We start from the raw sequence: 24,113 nt of genomic DNA on the forward strand, positions 1-24,113 counted from the left end.
GTGCATTGTTTTCTATCTTCACTTAAGCCGACTTTAAAAATTTTCCATTTCTTTGCCATCTATCATATACCTCTTTGTTTTCATTATGTTGCCAGCATTTTCGATCTCTTGAATAGTTCAGGAGGATATTTAGAAATTCACTTTACTTTTTCTTTTAGATAGGCATGCATAAGATACATATCCTATAGGTTTTAAAGAGTTCATGTAAGCATTTCCATCACATGTATACATTTTTCTGAATTTTTTTTCCAAACACATTGACTATGTAAGAATTCTTTCAGACTTTTTGCTATCATTGATTGCTTCTTAACTCACCACGATTACACCTTTCATCTTTAAATCTTCTTCATTCTTTAAGCTAAATGTTTTCCTTATTGTCAACAAGAAGATATTTCTCAATTCTTTGATGCTCTCTAAATTCCCTAAATCAATAACTACTTTAATGCCAATCATATTTGTCTGACCCGTACGACTTTTTGTAAACCACAAACCGTAATGGCAAACTGTGCCAATCAATGGACTACATTTTGTTGTTTCCCGATCATGCTTATCACACTTTTTCGACTTTATAACAATCATCATAAAATGATTTTCTTTCTTGCGATTCACTTCAAAGAATTAACCAATCACATGATAAAAATATTACATTCTAGGGGCCTTGTCTTTGGTACGGTGTTGAGGTTGTCTTTGTTAAATAAATTAATGTTGCACTATTTTTCTGTCACACTATATTGCTCATCTAGTGTGAAGCCAATCAGTTTGGTATCAAGAATTACATTGCAAATTTCTATTTTATACTATTAAGGGATAATTATATTAGGTGTTGTGAGCCGGGTAAATATGACTTTTATTTTTACATTGAGAATATCAAGTGACATATTATTTCATTAGAAGTCTGTGTTAATTTGTTCATTTACGCATGTGTGAATTTGTTTCACTTCCTACTCTGGTACTCTACTATTTTAGCTTTTCTCCAACCATACATCTTATGCGTATTCGAAACAGGAGCGTATTTTTTCTTTTCTTTCCTTTTCCTTTCTAGATTCGAGTTTAGATTTACAAGTTATGGGCATTAAGCATATTATTCCTTTCTTCTACACACACACATGGTTTTGTTTTAGATGAGTTGTATATGTGTAGTGATAATTAGAGGACATGAAAAGGTTGTGATTTCTAAACATATGGCAAGTGCTCTTTTCATGTGAAAATTTACTTGTCTCATTCTCCTTAGCATCATTTTCCTTTCTAGAGCTTGAATGACACATAGTACGCAATGCATCAACTTTCATAAACATGTTACAATTAGTAATTGAGAGATATATTATAAATGTATGTGGTGTGTGTGTGTGTGAAAAGCACCCAAAGTATAATTTCTATTTTATTTTCTCAACATTTAGTTGATGATATTATTGTTTTGTTTCTATTTTGAATAATATTTAGTTGAACTTCGAAGCGGCACATGATCTCCAAGTTAGTTACACAAGCTCAAATTAAAATTTTGAACAAATCAAATCAATGAAATGGTATTTCAAAGTTATGAATTTGAACATAATATGGTAAGGTGTGTGGTTTTGGGATTATGCCCTACTCCAAGTAGGTATTTTAGTGTCATATTGAGTTCACTAGCACAAGTGCTTCAGCACTGACAAATCAAATCATGGCTGGCGGAGTTGGAGAACGTTAAGAAGTGGGAGTTAATTTGAGATGAAGGATACAATGTGAGCGCCTTCTAGCTCAGGATTTGGCGATATGGAAGAAGTTCTTTGGAGGGTTTATGGGTGAGAAAAGAAGTCTAAATGATAGGATGTCTCAAAGCACTCAGTTGAGAAGTAGATGTTGTCTTACGTTTATCACTTTTCATTCTTAAATAATAAAGTGAAAACATCTTTTTGTGATGATGTCCATCAGGTTGACGATGTTGCATCTGATGGCCACTGCATATGACCTGGACAAAATCTAAACATCATGTGGCTCAAGGGTTTCGTTAAGGTATTAGTCGCAGTATAGCCTTTTGCTCAAAATTCTACAATTTTCATCATTAGTTTTATTTAGAAAAATAAATCTACGTCTCTACATGCTCATTGCAACCTGCTGTTTGGGTCGATAATATTTCCTTAATCTATCATCACCTCATTAGGTAGTAGTCTCTTTGTCACACTCATTAGGTACCAATTTTTCTTTGCTCGAGGAAACGAGCGAAGGATTCATACACGTGTCCATAAGAAGGAGACCCACATGCACAGTGACTAAGCAGTATAATCTACGTAGCTTTAGATCTCGCAAAAACTAATTAATATTGTTGCATGATTAAAATTGAGATCTTTTTATCTTCATTTTTGTGAGATTTTGTTGAGGAATTGAAGTGATTGTTTGATTGCAAGAAGGATTGTTTTGCAATTCCTATTAGTTTCTATTTGGGGATTCATATGGTGATTGATGTATAGGAGCAAATTGATGCATTTATGAGATATCTTAAGGATTTCCGGGTCGCATGAAAATCAAAGTAAGCTTTTGTTAGCAGTACACAGCGAGATGAAATCGATGGAGCTTGGAAGAGATAGATACCCAACTCCTTTAATTAGCTGATTTATCTTGACAAACGTGATCATGATGTGTGTTGTTAAAAGTAACATTGAGTCTGACGAATTGATGCACTGCATGCTAGCACTTACTAGTTGCCACATACATCGCTTAATTTGCTAATCTCTTTACTGGACAATTGAAACACTATTTTTCTTCTTGTCGGGTAAGTCTCTTGATATAAAAGGATTGTGAATGTCTGTAGAATTGATTGAGAATTGTTTTGTTGGCTCCTGCTACAACTTTCGCCTCTTTGAAAAATATCATATTTGAAATTAAGTTTTTAAAATTAGTGTCATTGTGTGTGGTTTTATTTGGTCGTTCTAAATACAGGATTGAATTTTGATTGAATAAGATTGGATAATGTTTTGCAGATTTTGGAGAATTTATGGTTAAAGATCAATAGTTGAAGATGAGGATACACGAAGCTTTTACTTTTGTGTAATTAACTCAAAATATTTTTGTAATGAAAAGTACATAAATAGTGTAAAACCCTTACATTTTATTATTACTCAAAATATATTGCACTTTAACTCATAACATGTCAATAAAAGTCAAAGAAATTGAATTTAGGATATTTTTGAATGTAGTGAAAAATTTATGTTTTTGATTTGCATATGTTAAACAAATTTTATTTATTATTAATAGGATTAAAATTTAATTCAATTCAATTAATGAACAATTTAGAGGGTGCGTTATAACCACCTCTAGAAGTATGAACATGTAAGAAAATTATTAGTTATAGAAACCACCACTTATAATTTTTAGAGGTGGTTATAACTACTATTGGGTAGTAATGAAAAACTTAGTAGCTATAGGCAGTGTTATAACCTCCCTCTACACTGATACTGAGAGGTGGTTGGTAACCACCTCTAAAACTATTGAATAGTAATGAAAACTTAGTAGCTATAGAGGCGGGTTTTAACCGCCTCTAAAATTATTAGGGTAATGAAACTAGTAGCTATAGAGGCAGTTATAACCACCTCTAAAAACTATTAGGGATAATGAAACCTTAGTAGCTATGGAGGCGGTTACTAACCACTCTACCTTGTTAATAAAACCGATCTCCGTAGATGAAACTTACTCCTATCAGTTGGTAGCAGCCGCCGGCTATAAAAGTGTAGAGCCGCATGCTTTGATACGAGGCGGTTTAGAGGGCAGTGTAAAACTAACGCTGAGTACCTATAGAGGCGGTTATAACCGCCTCATAGGGCTTGAAAACCGCCTCAAAAACACTTTTTGGTGTAGTGCTTTCTTGTAAGTTGGTTTTGTAGCAAATCTTGCTTTCTTGTTGGTTATAGCTTTTTGGTTGTTGCTTCCTTTGATTGGATCTTTAAATGTTGTTTTGCTTAGTTGTGCATTGTTGAAATTACCATTGTTACAGTTTGCTAAGTCAAGTTGTTCTTAAATTTTTTAATCTTAGATACATCTACCTATATGCTAATATAGGTATATATGTATTTCTTCCTCTTTAATGGCATTTTCTTTTACCTTGAAATTATGAGTTACCCTTGTCTTGAGAAAGGATTTGCTATAGGATATTTTCTCTTGACTCATGCTTTCATTGTTAGTGTTTTTTCCTTGATGCTTATTGGTTGGGTTTCAATTTAGTGTGTTGATTAAATGCCTAGAAAACCTTGTCTTGATTCTTAGTTGTAAATATTGTTGGAGTTATATTTGAGAAGTTGCATGAGTTGATCATTGCGGTTTTGGTACCTCTTTGACTTTTATGGCTACATCTACTATTTTTTGGAATTCTATTATAATTAGATTTTAGTGCTAGATGGAGATCAAAGTGAATCTGTGTGTTTTGGCATGAGTTATGGTCCATGTTTTGGGTTTTGTTAAAATAGTGGTTGAGCCATTACATTTGGGTTTTGCCTTTTTTTAGGATATTTCAAGAAAGATTGATCTTATCTTCGAGTGGGAGTTAGTGTTTGAAGATCTCTAGGTAAGTAATCCCCACATAAATTATGTATTATTTTCATTATTAAAATGCAATTATTTATTTACCCCTTCTTTTTAGCTTTAAACAATTGCATAGTTTCTATATAAATGTGGGATGATGCAATTCTATGATTATATGCTATGTTATAGTATCTTTGCTAAAATGAGAATTTTGGAAGAGTTTGGTATTATAAGTTTGTTATATTATTCTATTTTGGTTTGATAACTTATCAATATCTTTGTTGGTAAGTAATGACAATCTAGTTCTGTCAAAATACTGCTTTTGCCACTTATGACAAACTATATTTCGTTATAAACATTTTTAGTTTCCAAATAATCTATCCACTAACCCGGTCAATGGGGGTCAACATTGACCATGAAGACATGAGTTTTGTGAATTGAGACTCTGGCCACCGAGGTAAAATAAATGGATTTTGATAACTCTGACTCAGGTCACCGTGGTAAAATAAATGGACTCTGATATTCTGACTCAAGTGCCCCCAAGGTAAAACAATTGGCCTTAGTAAGTTTGGGAGACACATATTAATCTTAGAAAACTATTACATCCGGAATTTGTATCCTCTGATAAATTATTTTGGTCAAGTGACTTATATTTAATAATTATTCCACTCTTATATTTGTTTTATATGAAATCGGCATGTTTTGAAAAACTATTATGAAGTGATGTTTGGGTAAAACATTATGGATATGAAATCTGTCCTTGGGAAATTATTATTGTTATATAATATTTGATATATGTCGTGACTTATGCTCTATCATTTTAATATTCATATGTACAAGTTTTGCTATATATATATATATATATACTTGATATTGAATTTGAATTTTGAACTCTACATGATCCCCGAATATTTTAGTGGATTCTTTACTGGGATTTCAAGCTCATAAAGTTGTTCTTAATTCTTTTCATATCTGGAGAAAGCTTTAGTTGTAATTTAGCGCGCCGTCAAGTATCTTTCCCCAGTGTATTTGAGTTATAATTTCTATCTAGTTGTAGTCTTTGAAGTTGTATTTATAAGTTGTTGCATTTTTGTTATCTGAAATCCGTGCCTTTGTTTGATTGTATTTTGCTTTAAGTCATATTATTAGGCCTTGCATGCCTGCGAGGTTTCCACCTTGTGGGTGCACGGCCATTTGTCCACCGCTAGACCGGGTTCATGTGTGACAGAAACAATCACACAAAATAATATCATAAACATAGAAGAATTATGTAGATGAGCAATTTTTTTCTCTATCTAGTTCAATCGGGAATATTTTATTACTCTCCTTAAGAGCACCTCCACACTATATCATCCATTACAGTGGAACAAAAGGAGTATAATAAATTTACATAAAAAATCTATTACATCTGAATTTCATTACACAAATAAAGCATCGCTCATGAAATAAATGTAAAATTAAAATAATTTCTAGTTGTATACAATCAGAGGCGGGGCTAGAAAATTTTTTCAAGGGGGGGCAAAAAATTTTTTAAAGAAAGATAAAAATCTTTTTAGAGGACAAGTACAAAAATAAATGAGGCAAATATTGGATTTTTATAAATATTTTCCTAAAACTATAAAATAACATATATATATATATATATATTAATTTTTAAAAAAATTAAGTTGCTAAACAATAAATTTTTATTTTTACATTACTATATAACCAACTTATTAAATGCCAAAAACCTAAATAATAAAATTTTATAAATATGTTTGTTTCAAACTATAATATTTTTAGAATATACATATACTAATTTGTAAAATAACCAACTCATCAGACTTTTGCCCCCAAAAAAAACTAGATTAAAATATTATAGAGCCAAACAATAAAATTTCAGAATGATTTTTTTCTAAAAATTTGGGTGTTACATGATATTCATTAATTTGATATATATATATAATTTAAAACCAGGGGGCCATGCCCTTTTTGTCCACCCGGCTTTTTATTCTTGAAAAATTTTAAAAAGCCCACATTCTTAAGCCAGACCTATCTATTTTAAGCCCAATCTCGCAAAACCTTCAAACATATATTGTTTTCTATTAAGACTTAGATTTTTGTTTGATTTGAGTTGAGTTTTGAATTGTTAACTTTGTTGTTTTTTTTTTTTGCATTTAATGTGAATTAAATTATTTTTTTATAATTTAGTATTTGGATGAACTTGAAAGTAGCTTATAGAATTTGAATAAATTTGGACATCCGGACAACCCAGTTTAAAAATAAACTTAGTTTGGGCATGTTAAGTTTGTCCGGATTTAAAACCGGGCTGGGTCCGGACACAAGTTTTTCTATTTATATTGGTAGTTGTCCGAACCCGATTTTATCCGATTTTTGCCACCCCTACCCACCCCTAGTTGCGCCACTATACACAATAAATAAATGCATAAATATATATATCCATACAATGCATTACATAATATGATCTTTAAAATAATTTTAAATAAATTAATTTAATTGTTTTATTGGACTTAAATGGCTCTATATCTAATTACCGTTTATCAAACTTGACCAGATCCTAATCTTACGGCCAGCAGTTTACGCATCAAGCACTGTGCCTCAAGATCGTATTTCTCATTCCATGGCATCACCGTAATTTTTCGGAAATTTGAGGGTAATTGCTTGAACTCCTATCTCTCCGCCTTCTTCTTCTCCTCTGCGCTTTGAATTCGATCCAAGGCCCACTCTCTCATATTTTGAAACCATAGATCCATTTCCTATGCAATCAAGCTTCGATCTCGCTTGATGTCTGGTTTCTTATTGGATCTCAGTTACACCTCCATGATGAGGTTTCTCTCGTTCGTTGGGAGGGTCTTCTTCGTCGCCATTTTCATCCAATCGGCGTACACCGAGTGAGCTTTTTTCTGCTTTCTTGTTTCCTTTCATTGGCGTTGATGAGGATGTTAAATGGTAGGATTTGTATTAATTCTATTTTTTTTTCTTTTAATTTGTGTTCTTTTCTTCATTTCGATCGGGTTGTTTGTTTAAATTCTTGATCTTTTGATTATTTCATAGCTGTTATTTGGTTGACATTGTTCCTCTGATTCCTTTGGACCTTTTTCTTACTATGAAATTGTAGTTATTTTGCTAGTATTTGTGCTACTTATTTACCTTGTTTTTTAATTTTGATAAACCCGAATTTTTGTCGTATGTAATGGAAATTCTTCCTTGACTTTTTTTTGGCTCATGAGTGCATTTGCTTGAAATGCTAGCTATTATCCATCCATGAGACCTGATTGGTGTAAAGAGTTACAAGAGTTTTTAAGAAGAAAAATCCCCCCTTTTATTATCAACATCGATGGCTATATAAAAGCCTTACAAACCAACTAATTTAAATACAAAGAGATAAGAAACCATATCTAACAAACTCATGATATGCAAAAAAACTAATTTAATCAACATATTTATTGACTAAATCCTAATAATAATAGGGATTTATTAACAAAATCCTAACAATCCTTCCCTTAAACTAAATGCTAGCATTTAGTTTACATCATTCTCTGAACAAACTCCCAAGAGTTCACGCAACTTCAAAGCTTCCAACTTAAGTGGCTTTTGTCATAATGTCGCTAATTGCTCTTGAGTTCCACAATGAACCAATTTCACAGTTCCGACCTTCGTGAGATCACGAAGAAAATGGAAAGCGTACATCTATATGCTTCTCTGCGACCATGCATCAGCTGGATTTTTTTGGATAATTTAATTGCGGAACTATTATCACAATAAATAATAGTTGTTTCACCTTGATTTTTACCTAACTTTTGGTACACTCTTTTTAACCATATTGCTTGACAAGCACAAGAGGCTGCAGCTATAAATTCTGCCTCTGTAGTTGACAGACTTACTACAGGTTGTTTTTTAGATGACCATGATATAGCTCCTGAACTCAACAAAAACACATATCCTGATGTGCTTTTTCTGTCTCCTAAGTCTCTAGCATAATCACTATCAGTGTAGGCAATAAGCTCATCTCCTCCTCCTTTTCTATAAAAAATTCCAAACCCAACAGTTCCTTTCAAATATCTGAAAACCCTTTTTGCTGCCTGTAGATGAAGCTCAGTAGGAGTTTCCATGTATCTGCTAATTAGACTAACCACAAATGCTATATCTGGTCGTGTAGCTGTAAGATACATAAGACTACCCACTATTTGTTTAAAGTAAGTCTTATTTACGATCGACACTTTTTCCTCCTTCGTAAAGCAAACTGCCGGGATCAATTGGATTATGAACATGATTGCTTTTACGCCATGCCAAATCTTTTTAGCACCTCCAAAGTATATTTCTTTTGGTCGATAAAAAAATCCCGAGTTGATCTACTGCTCAATTTTTAAGGCCAGAAAATACTTCATCTTTCCAAGATCTGTCATATCAAACTCTTGCTTCATGGAATTTTTGAATTCTGCAATCAATAGTTCATTATTGCCAGTAACAAGAAGATCATCAACATACAAACTTACAATTAACATAGCTTCATCTTCTCTGACAAATAATGTATGCTCATAGTCACACTTTGTAAAACCTTCCTTTAAGAAATAGGCTTCTATACGACTGTACCAAGCACGTGGAGCTTGCTTTAGCCCGTATAATGCCTTTTTCAATTTGTACACTTTCTGCTCACTTCCCTTCTGTACATATCCACATGGTTGTTCCACATAAACATCTTCTTGTAAATGACCATGTAAAAACGCTGACTTCACATCTAACTGGTAGACAGACCAACTTTTTTGAGCTGCAAATCCGAGCACCAAACGAACTGTCTCCATCCGTGCTACAGGTGCAAAGACTTCTGTGTAGTCTATCCCATACTCCTGAGCATATCCCTTTACCACAAGTCTAGCTTTGTATTTATTGACTTCTCCTTTTTCATCAAATTTAGTTTTGAAGATCCACTTTACTCCAACTTTCTTTCCTCCTTCAGGTAAATCAGTTAATTCCCAAGTGTCATTCTTCTTTATTGCATCCATTTCAATGTCCATGGCTTTTCTCCACTTCTCTTCCTTCACTGCATCTTGATAATGAATCGGATCAACATCAGCAAGCATCACTAAGTGAGTAGAATCATCATCAGAAAGCCCTTCACCAGCTTCATAGTTATTCATCCATATTGGTGGACGTCTGTTTCTACCTTCAGATCTTTCTTGGACTGAAGAACCAAGAGTTTCTTGTTCATTTATGACTGGTTCTGTGTTTTCCTCAACTATTTCATTATCTCCACAATCCAAATCACAAAGTACACCTTGTTCATGTGTTTGATCCCACTCCCAGTGTTTGTCTTCCTCGAATTTTACATCCCTGCTTATAATGATCCTTTTGGAAATTGGATCATATAGCCTATAAGCCTTGGACTCTTCACTGACACCTAGCAAAACACACCGCAAACTCTTGTCATCCAGCTTAGTTCTTTTGTTGTCAGGCACATGAGCATAAGAAATACAACCAAAAACTCTGAAGTAATCAACTGTTGGCTTTACTCCACTCCAAGCTTCTTCCGGAGTTTGATCTTTCACTGCTAAAGTAGGACTTCGATTTAACACATGAACAGCCCAATTTACTGCTTCCGGCCAAAAAGTCTTGGGAAGTTTTTTCTCGGAGAGCATGCTGCGAACCAAATTCATAATGGTTCTATTTTTCCTTTCAGCGACTCCGTTCTGTTGTGGTGTGTAAGCAGCTGTCAATTGTCGTTGGATGCCATTAGCAATACAAAAACTTGTAAATTCCTTGGATGTAAACTCTCCTCCACGATCTGTGCGCAAACAACTGAGGAACAAGTTTGCTTCCTTTTCAACTCGAACTTTAAAGCTTCTAAAAACAGCAAAAGCTTCTGTTTTTTCTGCCAAAAAATAAACCCATGTTTTTCTGCTAAAGTCATCAGTAAAAGTAAGTAAATACCTCTTATTGCTGTTAGAGATAGGCTTGATTGGTCCACAAATATCAGCATGGACTAGCTGAAGAATTTGTGACGCTCTCCATGTACTCTTCCTTGGAAAAGAATCTCGTTGTTGCTTCCCCACCAAACAATCTTTACACAGCTTCAAAGGAGACTTTATTGATGGCAAACCATCTACCATTTTTTTTTGTTGAAGAGTCTGCAAGCGTTTGTGACTCAAGTGTCCATATCTACAATGCCAAAGCTGCATTTCATGCTCAGTAATTGTGCTAAAGCAAACTGATGGCAAAGGAAGAGAAGTGGCACGCAATATGAACATTCGATTAGACCGCATCATTGTCTCCATTATCAGACCTTTCTTAGGATGAAATACCTTACATTTATCTTGTTGAAACATAATAGTCAGGCCTTTTTCTTGCAGCTGCCCAATGCTCAAGAGATTATTTTTAAGTTCTGGCACAAAAAACACCCCTGTGATGATCTGCACAATTCCATTCACCTTCATTCTAATATTTCCCTTCCCTGCAACAGCAAGGCTGGAATTATTGCCAAGCTTTACTGAATCTTTGTATTTTTCATCAAAATCTGAAAAATACTCTTCCTTCCCACACATGTGATTGCTACAGCCAGAATCAAGAAACCATGTATCTTCATTAGTACCTTTATCAACATCCATATGTGCCATCAACAACATCTCTTCATGTGTTTCTGTATAATTAGCCTCTTTCTCCTTGCTTGAACATTCCCATTGAAAATGTCCAAGCTTGTGACAGTTATAGCACTCCACCATAGCTTTGTTGAAACCTCCTCTGCCTCTATCACGTCCTCTGCCTCTACCACGTCCTTGTCTTCTTTCTCCATAAGAAATCTTCAAAGCATGCTCTTCTTCATCATTGGAGCTCATGCGTTGTTCATGCACAAGCAAACTACTTTTGCAATTCATCAATAGTCAATGTACTTGTATCTTTAGACTCCTCGATAGAACGTATAATGTAATCAAACTTGGAAGTCATTGATCTCGGAATCTTTTTCAACAACGACGAAACATCTCCCTTTATCTTCTCCATTAGCTTTCATCTTGTTAGCTATGGTAAGTACCCGAGCAAAAGTACTCATTCACGCCTCACTGCTTTTCATGTGCAATGTTTCAAACTCCTTTCGCAATGCTTGAAGATGAGCACGTTTAACTCTCGAGTGGTTCCCCGATATTTTTGCTTCATAGAGTCCCATATATCCTTTGATATATCTTTTGTAAGGATTGTCTCTAGAATTGAGCGATCTAATGCCTGAAACAAATAGTTCTTAGCTTTCAAGTCTTTTCAACTTTTTGATCTTCATAGTGCTTCTTCTCCCTAGATCCGTGAGAACCACCCCTATTGCCACCATAGGGTATGCCATTCTCTACCAAGTTCCAAAGACTCCTTTCGACCGCAAGAAGTTTTCCATAAGCATTGCCCAATAATCATAATGGCCATCAAATTTAGGAATTGCCGGCTGGACGAACGAGTTATTTGTCGCCATGAATTGCAATGACACGAAGACTGCTGCTTCTGTTTTCTTCAATTAAAACTCAACGCAACCTCTCTGATACCAAGTGTAAAGAATTACAAGAGTTTTTAAGAAGAAAAATCCCCCCTTTTATTATCAACAACGATGGCTATATAAAAGCCTTACAAACCAACTAATTTAAATACAAAGAGATAAGAAACCATATCTAACAAACTCATGATATGCAAAAACTAATTTAATCAACATATTTATTGACTAAATCCTAATAATAATAGGGATTTATTAACAAAATCCTAACAATTGTTGTATGCTTTTTATATGTGGGATTTTTTTAAAAAATATTTTTAAAAAAATTACCAAAATATCTATGTTCTAGATTATTTACAAGAATACGCATTTAAGGGGAAAACAGGTTTCCTATTTTCAACTTTTCTATTTTTTTATTTTAAAAAAATCTAGAAATCATGAGCTCTCCTGTTTTGTTTTTTTTAATTAAAAAAAATGAGAATGGGAGAGTTTATCCCGTTTTTATTTTTTTTTTATTTTTTAATAAAAAATTAGAAAACGGGAGATTCCTTTTTAAATAAAAATTCTTTAAAAAAAAATTTCTTAACGGCTACATGGTTGCCGTTAAGAAATTAATTATTATTTTCTAATATAGTTAATTTCTTAAAAAATAATAATTAAGTTATAATTTTTGTACGTTTTATTTTTAAAAAACTACAAATTTTGAAAATATTAGAAAATAAGACGGTCAACCTTGTTTTAGTAAAAAATTATTATGAAGTACTTTGTACAAAGTAAGACGGTTAAACATGCACCAGACAGTAATCAAGACTATCAAACTTGTACGGGTTAGTAATTAGTACAAAGTAGGATAGTCAAACTTGCATCGGTCAGTATTTAGTATAAAGTAGGACAGTCAAAACTGCACCTATCAGTAATTAGCACAAAGTAGAACGATCAAACCTACATCATTGGTTAAACCTGTCCCAGTCAGTAATTAGTACAAAGTAGGTTAGTCAAACCTACATCGGCTAGTAATTATTATGAAGTAGGTCGGTCAAACATGTACTGATCAATAATTAGTACAAAGTAGGATGGTCAAACTTGCACCGGTCAGTACTTAGCACAAATTAGGACAGTCAAAGCTGCATCGATTAATAATTAGTACATAATAGATTAGTCAAATCTACACCGGACAGTAATTAGTACAAAGTAGAAAAGTCAAACTTGCATATGTAAGTACTTAGCATAAAGTAGGACCGTCAAACCTGCATCGGTCAGAAATTAGGACAAAGTAGGATGTCAAACCTGCACTTGTAAGTAATTAGTACAAAGTAGGACAATCAAACTTATACCAGTCAATACTTAGTAAAAGTAGGACGGTCAAACCTGCACCAGTCAGTAATTAGCACAAAATAGAATGGTCAAACCTGCACCAGTCAATAACTAGTACAAAGTAGGATGGTCAAACCTGCACCTGTCAGTAAATCAAACGGTTAAACCTGCATTGATCATAAACGAAAATAATCAAAATTCAAGCTCTTTATATAAACCAACCTTATTAGCCCATTTTTACTCTTGCATACTATATACTCTTTTTCAATTTAGTCGCCCCTACATCTTCCTCTTGTCTTCAACAATGGCAAAGACTTTACTTGTTTTTGTTTACTATAATGGTTCACTCACTGTAAGTGAAGACACAATTATATTTTCGTCGGAGGATCAATCATATTTTTATGTCGAAGTCGACATCTCTTATAAAAACTTAAAGAGATCCATTGAAGAAAGCATTGAGACGACAGAATACCAAGGAGTTTCACGTATCATATACCGGCTCCAAATTTTTTCAAGATTTGGCAAAATTTGCTATCGGTCATTCAAATTAGGTAATGACCGAGATGTTCGGATGATGTTCGACTGCCACAAAAAAAAATCATGATATTGGCATTATTGAATTATACTTGTAGTTTAGCGCTGTAACTTTTGAGGGTGCTTCTTCCCGACAACAAACCACTACATATGACCAAGTCCAAAGCAACATGGGACAGGAGAGGATTTTATCACCATACCAAGTTAATAAACTTGAAAGGCTCTCGACGGAGTGGAGGGCACACGATGATCCACCACCCAATATTGATTTTACTAATTCACAACATCCAGAAGACGGAACGAGTTATTTTTATGATATTCATGAAACAGAATTCGGTCGGTATGGGCAATCTAGGGAGACTATGAGGATGACGACGGTGACAACTTTGCAGAGGACACTAAAGCAAACATTAATGGCATTTACTTAGAAGACAACAATTTTGAAGATGTCCCTATGCTCGACCATAATTTCACGATGGCACCAATGGAGCCTCCATCACATATGCGGACCCTTGACGTTGGCACATCTTCCAACGTGATTGTTGTTTCACCGCAAGTAAGGTGGAACGTGTGTGTTTTTGTCTGCCATCTCTCCACTAATGCGCTCACAAGAGCTACATCAATTCAGAAATTAGGAATTTAAGCTGCATGATAAAATCCGGCTTTTCTTAAAAAGCCTATGATTTTAGCTCGAGGCACATGTCTACACCTTAGAACCCGGCCAGGCTGTAAGAACTTATAAATTAATCAATTTCATAGTAAATAACACAAATGGAAAAATTAAATAAGTTGACTTGAAGAAATATAAGACACGAAAAAAACCATAAATCCAAACATATATCATTGAAATAATTAAATATGATTGCACACTAAACCATAAACATTGGTGTTATATTTATATAATACATCATCTATCTAACCTAATAATATAATTATTAAAACGATTAATAATTATGACATAATACTATTATTAATATAAACAAATGACTTAATACAATTATTAATAAAAAAATTAACCTAATAATATACTAGGTTATTTATCTAAATAAAGATGCTTCGGCACTAATATAACAGTTATTAATACAATAATTAATTATGATATAATACAATTTTTCATAAAACCTACTGACATAATACAATTATTAATAAAAAAATTAGCTTAAAAATATAGAGGGTTATCAAATTAAACATGTTTGGGGCGCTAATAAGACAATTATTAATATAAAACAATTATTAATAAAAAATTAACCTAATAATATACTAGAAAACTAAAAAACATGCTTCGGCGTTAATATAACAATTACTAATAAAATAATTAATTATGATATAATACAATCATTCATAAAAACTAATGACGTAATACAATTATTAAGAAAAAAATAGCCTAAAACTTTAGTGAGTTATCTAATTAAACATGCTTGGGCCCTCGGGGTGCTAATAAGACAATTATTAATACAATTAATAATTATGACATAATACAATTATTAATAGAAGCTAATGTCTTAAAACAATTATTAATAAATAATTAACCTAAAGATTATCTAAGTATAAAAAAGTTATTTTTCCTGCAAAATGGATGAAATGTGGTCACTCTGTAATATTAAGAACGCTATAAAAAATTATCAACAGAAATCCCGTACACATGTAAGTATACAACACCGGACAATTAGAAGTTGAAATAGGATTAGAAGAGGAGAAAATGAGAATGGAGGCGAGATGGCATGAAGTGAGAAGTGGGGATTATCTAAGAAAAAATAATAATAATAATAATAAAAATCCAACGGTAAAAAAAAAAATATATGGCCATTAGAAAGGTAGCACTGGCTAACGGTCTAATACGGATATTTTATATATATATATATAATATTTTTTAAAAACAAAAAGTGGAATACCGGAGATTCTCTCCGGTTTTTCACTTTTTTTAGTAAAAAAGTGAAAACAGGAGGGATGCTCCCGTTTTCCAATTTTTATTTCAATTTTTTTTAAAGAAAACGGAAAAGCATATCTTGTTTTCCATAATTAATAAAAAAAGAGAAAACTAAAAAAAATTTCCGGTTTTTCCCCAAAATGTGTATTTTGGTAAATAATCTAGAACATGTGTATTTTGGTAATTTTTAATTTTTTTACATTATGAAAGAAAAAAGCCTTTATATGTGTTTTTTTTTCCTCTTATTAGCATACTATAGGTTTACAAAGTAATAATGTACTCCCTCATATTTCTTTCTTGTGGTTCAGTTTCTCTTTGGTTATACTTCTACTATTCTCTAGTGGTTATTGTCCTTTTTATTTTTCAATTTTTTCTATGATTGTACTTCCGCTGCTGGTGGATCGTACGTCTGTCTTGTTTCCATTCTGTAATTTTTGTACCTCCTTTTTTTATAATATATGTGATTTATACATTTTTACCTTAAAAAAAACATAGTTGGTTGCTAACCAGTATTGAAAATGGCAAAATTTGTAATATTGTATATTTGTTTGCACCACAAATTTGTTTTTTTTTTTTTTTATCAAATGAAAAACCTACTTATGCTATAGGCATATTGATCTTTATTTCTAAAACATAGGAATGTGGACAAGCCACTAGATTGAATTCTCGTCCTTTGGCTTGTTTAAAAAATAAAATACTAATTCTCATTTATTATAGAGATGGTTGTACTAATAACTTGTACTAATCTTTATTTAATTGCATAACGTCAGCAATTTTGGTGGCATTGTGTCAAGCTCAACCCACATGTACTTGAAAGAAAAAAAGACCAACAACCAAGTGATTTATCATTATCGGGGTTTTTATTAGAATTTTTTATAAATGATGATAATTCAAATTTTGAGTGAAAGCCCATTTTTGGGAGTGTGAGTAGAAGTTATGTGTAGATGATCCTAGCACCCATATGTGCATGGGCCCTACCACTATTTGCTCTTCTAAGATTTGTTTGTGCTCCTACCTTTTAGCGGTTTAGCCGCTAATTTTGACAACAAAAAAAAAATCTTGGGAAAAAAAGATAAACAATGAATGTAATCTTGTTGAACGGAGTTTGTGAAGTGTTAGAATTAAGAAAGTTCTTGGAAACTAGTTAGTGTCACTAATATTCTACTTATGGTTGGCATTTTAGCAGTTTTTTCTTTTTTAAAAAAAAAATTCATTTAATTTATTCTTCTTTAGTACTCCTGGAAAATCTACTTTAGTGTTCTTCATGTGTGATTTACATCTCTGAAAAAGTACCTTTGTGTGGTATCCACTTAGGTATTGTTTGGTTGGATTTAATTCTAAATGTAATAGATTTTTAGTTATAATGTAACTGGAAATACTTGGTTTTTAAATTACAGTGCAGTTAATTCTTGTGTTTTGTTGGATATAACTAGAATTACTGTATTATAGGATTTTATGTTTGTTTGGAAAAATTTGTAAATCTGGAATTGGAAACACATGTGTATAAGTGAATGTAATATTGGGATTTGGTCAATCCCCATTGACATTGTGATATAATTGAAATTCTCAGAAAGTCCTTGTAAGATATTGAAGTTTCAAATTTACAACAGGTTTTTCCTATGTAAAATTGGAAACTTTTTGTTTATTCTTGTTATCTTTACCATGTTAAAGCAATTATCTTGCTTCTTATGTCAAGTCTTGTATGTATATGCCTGTGGATATGCAAATATGCACATATATATATACATATATGTATATGAGTATATATATATTTCTGTATAAATATATGTATATGTGTGCATATATGCATATATATATACATATATGTATATATATGAGTATATATATCTATATATGTGTATCTATGCATATATATACATATTTGTATATGTGTATTTGTATATGTAAACATATTATGTATAGATATATCTAGAGAGTGTATATACATACATGTATGTATGTATGTATGTATATGCATATATATTGGTTTTGAATTCTCGCGATTTGGTTTTACAATCATTTTGACCGGAAAACAAAATCCCTCAATGATGGGATTTCAAAAACACATGAAAAATAAAATACCTTAAAACAAACACCTGAGTTTAAAAAGATAAGGGATTTGGAGTTACATTCCTTGAAACAAACACCACCTTAAAAAATTAAAGAGAAGACAAGGATTTGGTCGATCCCCATTGACATTGTGATATAATTGAAATTCTCAGAAAGTCCTTGTAAGAGATTTAAGTTTCAAATTTACAACAGGTTTTTCCTATGTAAAATTGGAAACTTTTTGTTTATTCTTGTTATCTTTACCATGTTAAAGCAATTATCTTGCTTCTTATGTCAAGTCTTGGGTTGCTTTAACTAGAAGCACCTGGACAACAGTTTATGCAATTTGACTTCCTGGATTCCTCCTTGAAGATACTCAGGTTTCTTATTACTTTAAGCAACAAAAACATGCTTATTTGTAGATTATCTTTGAAAGGACATGTGAGTCTTTGTTAACTGTGCGGAATAATACTAGAATTATGTTTTTCTGTGGAGGATGATGTAACTATATTCATAATGCTTGCTGTCAGGGCTTTTAAAACCTTACACTTTCCTTACAGGTAGAATCATTTTGTTTATTTGTTATCAGCATGTTCTTGTAGGTTTGTTAATTGGGGAGTAGAAGAACCTGAAGCGAGGGCAGTTCAGCACAAGTTGGACCAAATTACAGCCAGATTGTCCCTCCTTCTTGGATATACAGTGCCACAAATTGAAGTGTGGGGGATTCTGATTGCTTTATTTCTCTTTTCTTACTTATTCCTATCATTTTTCTGTATTTATTTTTCTGTCTTTCTAATTCAAAGGACCATAACAAAGTTTATTTCCTTTCCTAGATAAAACATGTCACTGGTATTACAATAGCTCTGAGAGGACTTGGGGGCCTTGTGTTTATCTACGGTAGCTCCACTGGAGCTTATCTTCTGGTATGTATATTCTCTAGCCTTAGCATTTATGTGCCCTTTTGATGAACACAGATTATATTAGAACACATCAATCTCCTTGCAAAATCTCTGGTCATTCTGATCCTGCTTTATTACTATTATTTATTTATTTCATGCAGATGCTTTATTTGGCATTTATCTCTCCTATGATCTATGATTTCTACAACTATCACATTGAGGAGCCAGAATTTTTTCAAGTTTTTGCAATGTTTACACAGGTCAGCAATCTTTCCTTTGAACAATGTGTCCTAGCTCCTTGTCATATTTGTTGAGAACTGAAGCAATGGAATGTCATTGTTGTTGTTGCTGTAGAATTTGGCTCTCTTTGGTGCATTGCTCTTTTTCATAGGATTGAATAACAGAATGCCGAAAAGACAACCCAAGAAGAAAGGGGCTCCCAGGTCAAAGAAAGCAGCCCCAGCTCGAAATCATGGTTAATCCCATAAACCACACTTCATATCATGAGTCTTTATTTTTATAGAGATATCAACCATTGTTTCAATTTCAAAAACTTCAATTTTGGTATTCTAGCCTACTTCCTTTATTTATTTCTTTGGGTTTGTTAGTTTCAATCCTAGTTGTTGGTTGAAAGAAAATAACGGTATAAAAAAAAAATTTCTTTTCCTGTTTTTGTTTGAAGACCGTAAAATATTTTTATTTTGTTAAGTTTAAATGTATAACATATCATGCCCATACCTTTCCGGAATTCTTTTGGGGGTTTGTTATGCCAACTCTTCCTTAGATTTTCACATTCTTTTATATTTATATAATGAACTTGTCTCATGCAGAGGTGGGCACGGGCCATCCGGAAAACCGGCCCGGCCCGGAACCGGCCCGCCGGTTCAATGACCCGGCGGGTCGGTTCATTGACCCGTAACCGTCCCGTACTGTAGACGGGCCGGTTACGGGTTGGGGTTTTTCCAACCCGTGACCCGGCGGGTTGACCCGCCGGGTCAAAACCCTGTTGGGCCCGGCGGGCCGGGTCAAGCCCGGTTTAATGTTTTTGTTTGTTTTTCTATTAATACTAAGTATTTGTTGGTTATGGGATTTGAACCCATGTTCTTGGACTTGGATAGCAAAAATCCAACCACTTGAGCTACATTTGTTTCCAATATTTATTGGAAAGAATTATATATAGATAGATGTAGGATATGGATCAAAATATTTTATATATTTAATTTATAAAAAAATTAAGAAACCATATAATAAATTAAAAAAAGTATACAAATCAATTAGTAAAAATATCAATGTATCAAACAATAAATTTTTCATAAATATTTTTTTAAAAAAATAATTATTTTTGTTAATTGTCTTTTGACTCATAAAAGCACTAAATCTCTACATATCTGTCACTCTTAAATTCTCTTAAATAGCGACTTTTTATTTGTCATGCATATATATTAGATTATTTTTGTTTCAATTTATAAAATAAAAATAAAATTACAAAAAAATTGTTTTTTTAAATTATGTAAATCAATTTATAAAAAATATATTAGTAATATCTTTGAATAATATGGTTCACTACCATATTATTTTGATTTCATAACTTTCAATATGACATGATAAAGCGCAATAATAACCCACTATTATCGAGGATCAAAGTAAAATCTGAGAGCCAACCCTAATTATAATAAATAAATAAGTTGATGATAACCTCGATTTAAAAAAATAAGAATCTACTTGATATATCGTTTTTGTCTTGACTTAAAAAGGTGTCTTAATAATTTAATTTGATAGATAAATAAATTAAAAATGTAGCTTTTTTTATCCTTTTTAAAATTATTTTGATATATCATAAAATTTTTTAAGTTATTATAAATTATTTTAAATTTTTTGTTGTTTGAGATTAAATTTAAAAAATATTTTGTAACTTCTTTATATTTATTTATGTTTTTATACTTAAAGACAAGAAAAATTTGTAGTGCAATTGGTTAATGTTATTTTTTTCACTGTGAGAGGTCCCTAGGGTTCAAACCCCATCTGAGACACAATTTTTGGGTTATTTACAAAAACCCAGCAGGGTCAAAGCGGGCCTGGCCCGGACCCGGCGGGTTCTGCGAGTAAGCGGGCCGGGTCCGGTTCATTCACAAAATGGGACCTGCCTGCTGGGCCCTCGCGGGTCAACCCGGTCCAGCTGGTCTCTCCCAGATACAGGCCGGTTCCGGGTCCGGTTTCCAGTGAACCGGGCCCGGCGGGCCCGGTTAACCGGTCCGTGCCCACCTCTAGTCTCATGACTCTCATCTGATTTAGAACGCATTCTGTCAGTGACAACTTTTTTTTTAATTTTTAACAAATATAGATAAATTTTGTGAAGGATATGCATAAATATAGAGTGAATTTTAACAAATTTAATCTTTATTATATGAGTTAAAATTAAAATCATCTCCTAAACAAAAAGGAAAATATCTTATGTAATAAATCAAAACATTGTATCACTAATAATATATTTATCATAAATAAATAAAATATTAAAAATATGTATACCAAAACAAATTAATAAATAACACAAACACCAAAATATCTCAAAACAAAATAAATATATATATTTCTAATTGTTTAAAAAAAAAATAAAAAATAAAAATCTACGGAGATAACAGGATAAAGGAGTGAGCGGTCGTGAGCCCCATGCTCTTCACTCCACCTCTCACTCTCCCCCTTCAATGGCAATGGCATCATCATCATCATCCATCCTCTCCTCCACACCTACCTTCCACCTTCTTCTCCGTCGCCGCCGACCACCAACCCTCCTCCGTCCCATCTCCGCTTCCAAGCTCCCAAGTCCTCCACCCCCAACTCCTCCCGGCCAAGCCTACCAACCTTTCCGCCCTCCTCCTTCCCCTCTTCCCCCCAAGTTCCGCTCCCTCACCCCTATCGAACGCCTCGACGTCCTCCGCGACCGTCTCGGACTCTGGCACGATTACGCCCCTCTCATCTCCTCCCTCCTCACCAGCGAGGGGCTTCACTCCACCCTTCATCGAGGAGATCACCGGCATCACCGGCGTCGAGCAAAACCGCCTCGCCGTCGCCGCCCAGATCCGCAACTCCCTCATCTCCTCCTCCTTCGATCCCGATCTCCTCCCCTTCTTTGATTCTCTAGGCGGCGCCGAACTCCTCTACGAGCTCCGCTTCCTCAACGCCACCCAGCGCTCCGCCACCGCCCGCCACATCGCAATCAATCGTTTTGACGCTAAGTCCGCCCAAGAACTCGCCCGCGCCGTCAAGGATTTCCCCGCCGAACCGGCGACGATGGTTGGACCTCCCTTCTCCGCGGATAGCCCCCAGCGATTGCCTCGCTTACACTTACTTACGATTGGGCTTGGAGGCGCTCGCGACGCCAGATCGGATCGCGGCGCTGGAGAAGGCGTTGGATTTAGCGGAGACGGAGTCGGCCAATGCGCTGATCAAGAAGGAGATCGAGAAGGCCTCAAAGGGCGACGGCGCCAGCGATGGCGACGATGAGGAGGAGCCAAAGTTGAGAGTCCCTGTGGTGAGGTTGAGGTACGGGGAAGTAGCGGAGACGTCGTCCGTGGCGTTGTTCCCTGTGGTGAGAGAGATGGACGGTGCGGAAGGGGTGGAGGCGGCGCCGGCGTGGTGTAAGGCGGAGGGAGAGATGGGAGTGGTGGCGGCGGAGAAGGGGTGGGGAGATGGGTGGTTTTGCCGGGGTGGGGGGCCGGTGGTGGCGCTGGAGAGTGCTGTGGCGGTGGAGTTTGGGAATGCGAAGGTGTTGCCGTGGAAAAAGGGGAGGTATGAGAAGGAGACGGTGGTGGTGGTGGTGGACCGGCGGCGGCGAGCGGTGGAGACAGCGGAGGCGTTGTGCTCAGTGGCGGGAGAGAGAGATGAGAAGAAGGACAAGGGAAGGTTGGGAGTGAAGAGAGGTAAGGAGTTGATAGAAAAAAAGGAATTGAGGGTAGTTTGGGAAATGTGGTTATGGTTGTCATGCCACCAAAAGAGGAAGATGATCAATTGAGGGATGAAGATTGGGATTGAGTCTGGTTTTCCCTAATTGTTTTTATATTTAAGAATAAAAAAATAGAGATGAGTAGTGATTTTGGGTTTTTCTTCTCTATTATATATATATATATATAATTTTGTGATAATAAACCAATAATCCTTTTGAAATTTGGTTAGTCACAAAAAAAAAATTTTCGAATTTTCAGTGATTTTCAGTACTCAAAGAAGATTTTTTTTTTTGACAATGTATCTTTATTAATTTTGTCATAAAAGCAACTTATGCTAAAAGAAATGACTCAGCTTTTAAAAAAAACACATAATTTTAAATAGAAAGATTAAATATTAAAAAAAAATCAAATATTAAACGAAAAATATTACATATTAAATGAAAATTTATTTGGTTAAATAAAAATAAGCAATGTTGAACGGAAACTATACATTTTAAACGAGAAATATATGTTGTAAAATAAAATAAACTGACAAAGTAACTTAAAAGTAAGCTATAAAAAAATAAGAATTATTCAGTAAATTTAAATATCAGAAGATCTGTTTAAAATATTTTGAAACTTTCAAAGACTTAAGAGGCATTTAAAATTATTAATCAAAGAGGAAAGTGAATATAGTTTAAATGAATTTCAGGTACTAATTGTGACTTTCACCTTATATATATATATATAAGAAAAGGGTTTCTGTGGACGTACACAGACGTCCACAGACAGTAATAGTAGGATTAAGATAATGCACAATGAGAGCTAATCTTGTATTAATTGGGTTGATTAATCTAATTTTAGAAAACATTGTCCATCTCACTTTTTACTGGACACTGTTTATGAGCACAGTATTATTGTTCACTGAATAGTGTAGAACCGTTGGATTGAAATCTAACGGCCCAGAACAACATTCACAGATTACGAATCTGTGAACGTGCGTAGATGATCGATGCTCTATATATATATATATATAGTACTACAGCCATAACCACAAATTCCAAAGCCGGAGGACAAAAAGATCGCGACAGTGCATGATATCCAACGTCCACGCTAATATAATTTATTTCCCCTATAAAAATAAATGGTAAAAGTTGGACTTATATGGATATGCCGGTAATGCATGCCACTGTTTGACTTCATTGTTTTTAAATAATAGTCTATAGAAATAAAGATGAGAAGAAGTCCAATTAAAATAATAAAAAAAATTATTTATTAATTTTTGCAATTTTTTAAATATCTCTCGCATTCTCTCTGATATTTTAATTTCCTCTGCAGTTCTTTCTAGTTTAGTTTACTTATTTTTCAGTCTCTACATCAGTTTATTTTATTTAAAAATCTAATTTTACCCTGTTTATTAAATATACTTCCAATTTATTAATTGCAGTTTTTATTTAACATTGTGTATTTATGTGTAATTAAAAAAGTTTTCATTTAAAATGTAATTTTTTTATTTAATA

General features: G+C 33.8%; 2 protein-coding genes and 1 pseudogene across 2 annotated transcripts; 2 read left to right on the forward strand and 1 right to left on the reverse strand.

Annotated features, from left to right (window-relative positions):
* Positions 1–8,307: 8,307 nt before the first annotated feature.
* LOC120253317 (secreted RxLR effector protein 161-like) lies at positions 8,308–8,660 on the reverse strand (the record flags this gene model as incomplete). The annotated part of the gene is made up of 1 exon (XM_039261661.1): positions 8,308–8,660. A coding segment is annotated over exon 1 (353 nt), but the record flags the coding sequence as incomplete, so codon positions are not given.
* A 9,453-nt stretch (positions 8,661–18,113) lies between these two features.
* On the forward strand, positions 18,114–19,153 carry LOC120253315. Its single transcript, XM_039261659.1, has 5 exons — positions 18,114–18,154; positions 18,377–18,488; positions 18,608–18,697; positions 18,835–18,933; positions 19,028–19,153. The coding sequence occupies exons 1-5, from the start codon at positions 18,114–18,116 to the stop codon at positions 19,151–19,153; spliced, it is 468 nt and encodes a 155-aa protein (XP_039117593.1).
* A 2,153-nt stretch (positions 19,154–21,306) lies between these two features.
* On the forward strand, positions 21,307–22,720 carry LOC120253316 (annotated as a pseudogene).
* The last annotated feature ends 1,393 nt before the right edge of the window (positions 22,721–24,113 follow it).

Source organism: Dioscorea cayenensis, unplaced genomic scaffold, assembly GCF_009730915.1.
Source record: "Dioscorea cayenensis subsp. rotundata cultivar TDr96_F1 unplaced genomic scaffold, TDr96_F1_v2_PseudoChromosome.rev07_lg8_w22 25.fasta BLBR01000037.1, whole genome shotgun sequence".
NCBI lineage: Eukaryota > Viridiplantae > Streptophyta > Magnoliopsida > Dioscoreales > Dioscoreaceae > Dioscorea > Dioscorea cayenensis.

Excerpts from the sequence above, each read along its gene's own strand:
- LOC120253315 (XM_039261659.1), top strand. The coding sequence starts at position 18,114 with ATGCAATTTGACTTCCTGGATTCCTCCTTGAAGATACTCAG. Across the intron at positions 18,489-18,607 it reads ATACAGTGCCACAAATTGAA|ATAAAACATGTCACTGGTAT; the intron begins GTGTGGGGGATT and ends TTCCTTTCCTAG. Across the intron at positions 18,698-18,834 it reads CCACTGGAGCTTATCTTCTG|ATGCTTTATTTGGCATTTAT; the intron begins GTATGTATATTC and ends TATTTCATGCAG.